Source organism: Lycium barbarum, chromosome 3 (assembly GCF_019175385.1).
Source record: "Lycium barbarum isolate Lr01 chromosome 3, ASM1917538v2, whole genome shotgun sequence".
In the NCBI taxonomy this organism is placed as follows: Eukaryota; Viridiplantae; Streptophyta; class Magnoliopsida; order Solanales; family Solanaceae; genus Lycium; species Lycium barbarum.
In genome coordinates this window covers 126,978,314-126,986,173 of record NC_083339.1, presented here as the reverse complement: position 1 = coordinate 126,986,173, position 7,860 = coordinate 126,978,314, and the positions used below count along the sequence as shown (strand labels likewise).

Genomic DNA, 7,860 nt, shown 5'->3' with positions numbered 1-7,860 from the left:
AAACAGCCCAATATGCATTCGGATGCCAATGCTTGTATACACTTCTTTATTTCCGTATATCCATAATATAACAACAACAACTACAGCCAATCCCCCGATATTCCAACCCACAAAACAGTCCATAATGACCATAAAACAGTCCCTAAAATATCATCGCAAAACAGCCACAAATATTACACCAAACAGTTCCAAAATATAGTCACAAAACAACCATGAAAATTACATAAAATATCCCCAAATATCGGCACAAAATAGCCACGAAAATTACATAAAACAACCCCAAATATCGGCATAAAACAGTCCGGTATACTCTTTGGATACAATATCTTTATACACTTTAGTCTCCCAAATTCAAGAACAACAACTTATCAACAACATCAACAACAATATCAACAATTATTATACATCATAACTCAGCTAATTCCATCCATTTAATCCACCTAAAATAACCCCTTAATCCATAAATCCCAACAAAACAACAAACGAGTTTATAATGTTATTTTCTCCGTTCTAATCCGTTAAAACTCTAAATAAACTTGTTAACAATGAAAAATGGACCTTAATCTTACCTTAAATATGCAACAACCACTTCCACCCTCTCTTTCTTGGCTGATTTTTAGCTCAAATTGAAGGCAACGCGACGTACAACACTTTTCTCTTCAGGAGCTTCGCGATTCGGGGCTTAGATTGTGGTCAAAATTTGGTTTCTTTCTCTATCTCTCCTCTCTCTCTCTACCTCTGAAATTTCTGGGTTTGTTGAGGTCTGAAAATGAAAGAGAAGGCCGAATTTTTTCATTAAATGGCAAAGAAAATGGGCCTGACCCGACTTGGAATCGGGTTGGGCCGAATTCATTACCCAGCTCGACCTTTCTGCCTTAAAATGTCTATATCTCCTTATCCCGATGTCACATGAAGACCCACAACCTATGGTTGGAAAGCTATTTCAATTATCTACAACTTCTATCTCTTGGTATTTTTCCAAATTCCAAACTTATAATACCGTTTTATCCCCTCGAAGTCAGGTCACCCGAAAATATTTTCTTAAAAATATTCGTTTGGAGGGCTTCCACTTTAATTTGGCCCAAGGGTCCTTCATGAGTTGTGTTTAACTTTACATATGTGATTCATATGACTTTGCAGATGTTCCAAAAAAAATCTCGATGTGTGGGCCCCACCTCAGCAAATAATCCGACGTTCAAAAATACGGGATATAACAACAACTAACTTTTCTCCCTATATTTTTTAAATACTTTTTTATCACATTGAATTAGATTTATATTCAAAATAAAGTTATGTCTTGATTAAAAAATAACACGCTTAAATCAAAATCTTAAAAAATAAAACACCCTAAAGTTTCAAAACAAAACTTACTTCGGGTACCTTTTCAACCCCTAAAATGACTATCCGAACGTCTACGTATCCTTGATGTATTGAGCCTACATTATTGTACGCAGAAAAAATATCAGGTTTCATATAAAATATTGAAGTTTCGGAGTCTTCACACATGACTAATCGTTGGTTAAAATATGAAAAAAAAACACTAAGTTTTTTCAAACAAAACTTACTTCGGGCACCTTTTCAACCCCTAAAATGACTATCCGAACATCTACATATCCTTGATGTATTGGACCTACATTATTGTACGCAGAAAAAAATATCAGGTTCTATATAAAATATTAACGTTTCGGAGTCTTGACACACGACTAATCATTGGTCAAAGTATGGAAAAAACACTAAGTTTTTTCAAACAAAACTTACTTCGGGCACCGTTTCAACCCCTAAAATGACGATCCGAAAGTCTACGTATCCTTGATGTATCGAGCCTACATTATTGTACGCAGAAAAAACAATCAGGTTCTATATAAAATATTGAAGTTTCGGAGTCTTCATACACAACTAATCATTGGTCAAAGTATGAAAAAAACACACTAAGTGTTGCAAAACAAAAAGTTTACCAATTTTTTTTTAGTGCTCGCTATAGCGCAGTATTTTACTGCGCTATGCTAAAAAAAAAAAAAAAACTTTTGCGCAGTAAAATACTGCGCTAAAGCAGTTAACGACTCCGTCTCCGTGAACTGCTTTAGCGCAGTATTTTACTGCGCTAAAGGTAGTTTTGTAACATTTTTTTTTGTTGGGGTATTTTGGTTCACTTGATTTTTTATTGCGTCATTTTGGTTCCGGACTTGTGATGTGACACCTCGCTTTAGCCAAGGATCACATTTATCTTTTTTCTCATTATTTTTGATAATTTTCTCTACTTTTTATTTTTTATTCTACAAGAATAAATATGTCAATTACTACTCCTTCTTTAATTCATATTCTGTAACGTAAAAACTTAACGGTCTTTATTTTCATTAGTTCCACAACTTTTTATTACGATTACCCCTAAATAATAGCCATGTTCATGGCATCATTTGGTATTCCATATTATAGTCTTATAAATAAAAATATTAATGTAAGACTTTGTTGCAAAAAATATCATATTATTAAGGGAAAAGGTGCAAATATACCCCTCAACTTTGCGATTTAGAGCAGATATACCCCTCGTTACAAAAGAGGTGTATATATACCCTGCCATTATAAAATATTGCAAATATACCCCTGCCGTTACAAAGTGGTGCAAATATACTCCTTTTGCTGACGGAGTTTTTTTAAACAAAATTACTTAGGTTATTTTTTAATTAAAAAAATGTCACGTGACTTTAAAAAAAAAGTCTACCCATTTTTTTAGTAGATATACTTTTCTAAAGCCACCTAGTAATTTTTTTTTTTCTGATGGTTCAGATCTGATTCGTTTAAAAAAATGGGTAGACTTATTTTTTCTGAAGTCATGGAGATATTTTTTTAAAAAGAACCAGACCTTACCCAACAGGAAAAAAATTACTATGTGGTTTTAGAAAATTATGTCTACTAAAAACAAATGGATGGACTTTTTTTTAAAGTCACGTGGCATTTTTTGTAATTAAAAAATTACCTAAGTGATTTTTTTTGAAAAAACCCCGTCAGCGGAAAGGATATTGTGCACCATTTTGTAACACCAGGGGTGTATTTGCACCATTTTTTAACGGCAGGGATATATATACACCATTTTTGTAACGAGAGATATATCTGCTCTAAATCGCAAAGTTAAGGGTTATGTTTGCACCTTTGCCATATTATTAAACTATATAAGTGGCATTGTAGTGTAAACATGAGATTGAGGCAACTGTGAATATGACAAAATTATTGAGGGGAGTTTCTCCCCAGGATCACGTCTTCTCAAGGTGGAGGTTTGTTTCTCTTAAATATACTTGCTTCAATGTTTTCTTCTTAAGCATGTTCCTTTTTTTTTAAATTGTGAAGGGTGGCTAGTTAATTGGTTAACTCCTGATAGCTATTAAAAGGCCTACACGCATATAGGAGTTTTTGAGACCATATTTTGAAGTCTTTGAAATGTTTGGTCAACTTAATATCTGAAGAATAGTTTATTATAAAGATAAAATAAGAGGATGAATTATGCAAAAAGCTGAGATGAATAACATAGGGCGACAATACGAGAATAAGGTGAATTAGTATAACAACCTGACCAAAAGAAAAGAATTCGTATAATCCGACTCCTACGTAAGAAACCTCTTCGATTATTCATATTGTCATCTGAGAACTTTAATTTCTGATTTCATATTTTTTTCTCCTTCCTTTTTTACTTTTGTATAATTTTTGTTTCATTCTTCGTGAGTAAAAATGCTTTCTATGCATGCTAGAGAATGATTTTTTGTTTTTCCTTAATATTTGGTCTAGGTAAGTTACACATGTGAACAAAAAGATGACCATTTTGGGAATAACCAGAAAAAAAAAATTATGAAAAAAAAGAAGACGTACAGTTCACAAGACAACTGCAAGTCTACAATACTTATCTTTTTCTTATTTTCCTAATTATAGATTTAATCATGTTCTACCATATTTATTGGGATTCATCATTATATATAGTAATGGTTCCTTGCTAAGTGGAACTAAAGTAAGAGGAATAAATATAATAAATGATAATTGATACCTTAGTTTCTAATTAAGAGACAGGGAGTTACAGTAATGTGGAATAGTCAAGGAGCAGATTTCTTAGAATATAACAATAGTTTTCTCATGAATCAGGCGTTTATCTCAATAATAGATTTGCGTATAAATTTTATCAATGGCGGAAAAGGCAAAAACGCATTTTAGATTATGGAGAACGCATCGTTGTATTTTGTTTCACAGTGAAACTTTCAATTGTTGCAATAGGTTTGTCGTATACTCTCTCTCATTTTCTATATATTTTGACCGTTTCTCACATTCTTTTTTCTGTTTTATTCAAATTAAAATAAATATGAAAAAATATTTAATTAGCAAAGATTAACTCTATTAAAACTATTTATGATCGCTAGAAGCGCGGCTAAATACACTAGTATGATTAAGAGCTCTAAGATTTAATTGTTACTCATATTCAGCCTTCACATCATACATGCGTTGGAATTAGTATTGAGTAAAACAAATCATATTAAGAACCATAACTGTTTCTTTCATAATTTGTTTCTCTTCTCCTAATCAATTTCCTCTCCTCCTTTAATTCCTTTATTGCATAAAATTTCAGTTATACCTTTTCCTTTCGGTTACAAGTTAATGCAGTCATTACTTAATTACAGAATCTGGAAGGATTCTCAACCATTAAATTTTGATTTTTGAACACTACAACATAAATAGACAAACTATATGCATTCACTATCTTGCTTTCCATTGTGATTAAATTAGATCATTGTGTAGTAATGTGGATGAACATAAACAGTTAGAAACAAAGACGAATGACATTCGGATATCAAGACATTGGCAATCCAACACTATTTTATAATAGTAACCCTTTCATTGTGCTTGGAGTCGCCAAACGTCGGTCACATGGAATCAGGAGTCAATAGGCTTTCGTTGAAGAAAACCAGTGCAGAAGATATCTGTTTTATGATTTTGAGATTTTTTAGGAATCATAGGTGCTAAATTCATGTTCATTTGCCCGAAATTGCAGGATGAATCACAGGACTAATTATATGAAAGGCAAAGGTATAAAATTTCTTATAAAGGAATGAAACAAGAAGAAGAAAGCAAGTAGTGATAAGAGGGTGAAATTGTTGGCCTGAAGCTACAATCAATTTGAGTACTTTTATGGCATAGATTCTTGTACTGTAATTTTCTCCTCTCACTTTTTCTATTTAGTCCGGCAAAATTCACTTTTTCTCATTATAGATCATTGTTCATTTAGTTTAGTGTATTTGCTCAGCAACATATATATGCAATAAACATGTTTATAGAATATTTGATATTGGTTGAGTTCCTTCATCTTTTTGGAATTATTTTTTGTGGATATATTTGAGTTAAATTATTGTGTTTGAGTTATTTTTATTTATAGATAACATAACTTCTCCATCTCTCATGCATAATCTTTAACGGGTTTTTTCCGCTTGATGCTTCTTACTTATCATATAATTAATTTTAATACTAAACACTTCTCGTACAAATTGGCTATTCACAACTATCCAACCATGTGGATCATAGTTAATAAAACATTCTCAAAGGAATTTCAATAAATTGGTTGAAGTAAAAAGAAAAAGTGAGGTGTGAAAGAAAAAAGACAGGTTTTAAAAGTTAAGAAAGGAACATGTAACATAGAAAAATGACATGTATTTTCCAAATTTCTATCCAAATAATTCAAACACTCTTGTATGGGAACCAGAGACTAGTTATAATCAATAAGACAACAGTATCTTGTGAACCCCTCACAATCGCATTGCAAAATGCTCGACTTTCTTTCAATTTTAAGCACATGGAGGGAGCAAAATTTTTGCTTCCCTCTATCATTTATGTGATACAATTCGAATTTCAAGAGTCAAATAATTTTTTTTAATTATATTTTTTCCCATGCCTTTTAAATATCTTGAGTTGTTAATTATTGCGACTCATGATACTTTTTTTTTATGTAGATTTCAAATATATAAATTCTATCCAAAAAATTAAAGATTAGAAGTCCAGTCTCTCGGCCAAACTTAAGAAGTTTGACTCTCGAAATTCAAATCTATTTTAGGGGTGCTTATCGAGTGGTTCGATTGGATATTTCCGCTTAAAGGTTTGATTTGACTGTTATCAGTCTTTAAATGTACCAAAGCGCTAACCAAAGCGATATGATATTTTGTTTCGATATCCATTTAGCGGTTATTGACTTATCGGTTAAATTAATAATATATTTACATGTGAATTTGTATTTTATCCCATGATTTTTTTTTGGGTCAAATTAATAGAAGTGCTGATGCCTAATAGAGGAAGAAATTCATACAGTAACATTAACAAACAAAATTGTAGTTAATGTTGGAAAAGGGGAATAATTTGGTTGCGATTAACTGGGAAATAATTCTTGTTAGAATCCAAGTGGGTTTCAACTTGCCCTTAGTATTCTTTTTCCATAAATTCAACTTAAATTACTTAAGTAGGTTACTGTGGTTAATTATTTTAAAATTGTAGGATGGTGTAGAAAGTTTTGTACACTGACCATCAAGCTCCTTCAATCTTCTGTCAAATCTCTCTCTCTTCTTTCTTTTTAACCCTAGAGCATCCATTCCACAGCATTAAAAATTCAGGGTCCCAGACTTGAATATGGAATTGAATGAAGATTTAATTATGGATATCATCATCTCCCGCTTGCCATTGAAGCTTGCAGTTCAATGTAAAGTTCTAAGCAAGAGTTTTAATAATAAACTTTGCGAACCAAGCGTTACTCAAAGTTTTGCTTCACGATGGTTTCAAGATCAAAATATTTCTAAACTAGTCATCTACTCATCACCATCACCACCTTCACAGTCATGGTACAAAATATCAAACTATTTCCGTAAAGTCTCGTCCAACAACCCTAGCCACCCACGAGGTGAAATATCCACGACTTCGCGCCTTAACGTTTCACTTTTGGCCTCTTGCAAGGGTCTCCTCCTCCTTGAATATCACCAGTTTAAGACCTTCTGTATTTTCAATCCTATAACGGGAGTGCACCAATTGATACCTTACCCTAAGCCTAGAATTTATTTTTCTACTAGGTGTGGTGGCGCAGGATTAGCTGTTGATCATCCAACTTCAAGTCGATATAAATTGGTAATCGTTGAGATATTGAATAATTATCAGGGTTATAAATTTCGCGTATTTTCATCAGAAGAAGGTGGAGTAATGTGGCATGAATTCCAATTGAGAATGGAGTTTTGCAGTCCCTTAGACTGCCAACAACCTAGTTACGTGCACGATTGCTTGCATTGGCTCACAAGTAACGGCGATATTCTTGCTTTTGATACAAAGAGTAGTACTGGAGACGCTACAATTATTAAGCACCCCGAGGTCTATAAGCTTTTCAAGGATCCGATGTACGGCGTACTTTCTCTTACGTACGATGCAATGCTGGGGTTGGCGCGAGGTGTACTTACCGTCGTTTGTGCCTTCGAAAAATTCATAGTCGTTTTTGGTTATGACTATGTAAGCCGTAATTGGACAGTTTCATACACTATTTTCAGCTCGGCTCTGAAATACCTTGGTGGTCCTGGTTTACCAATATGTTTTGGCTGGGAAAAGTTGCTTTTTCTACGAAGACACAGATATCTGTATGAGATTGATTCGGAGATGAAGACTTATAAAAAAGTAGGTGAAGTTTTGGGTACTGATGGGGCTATCTTCTTCCCCTTCGAACCAACATTAGCCCGTGTCCCTAAGACAGTGCTGCCCCCTTACACTGTCCACTCTAAACATTTCCCATTCATTAATGCAACATTAGGTGAGCTCAGATGTCTTATTGCTAATAGACCTCTGAGTGTGTCACAGAAACCCCCGTAA

General features: G+C 33.3%; 1 protein-coding gene across 1 annotated transcript; it reads left to right on the top strand.

Moving 5' to 3' along the window:
- The first annotated feature begins 6,645 nt into the window (after positions 1–6,645).
- Positions 6,646–7,860, top strand: LOC132631309 (F-box protein At1g20360-like). The gene has a single exon (XM_060346896.1). It carries the CDS (start codon positions 6,646–6,648, stop codon positions 7,858–7,860), a length of 1,215 nt encoding a protein of 404 aa, XP_060202879.1.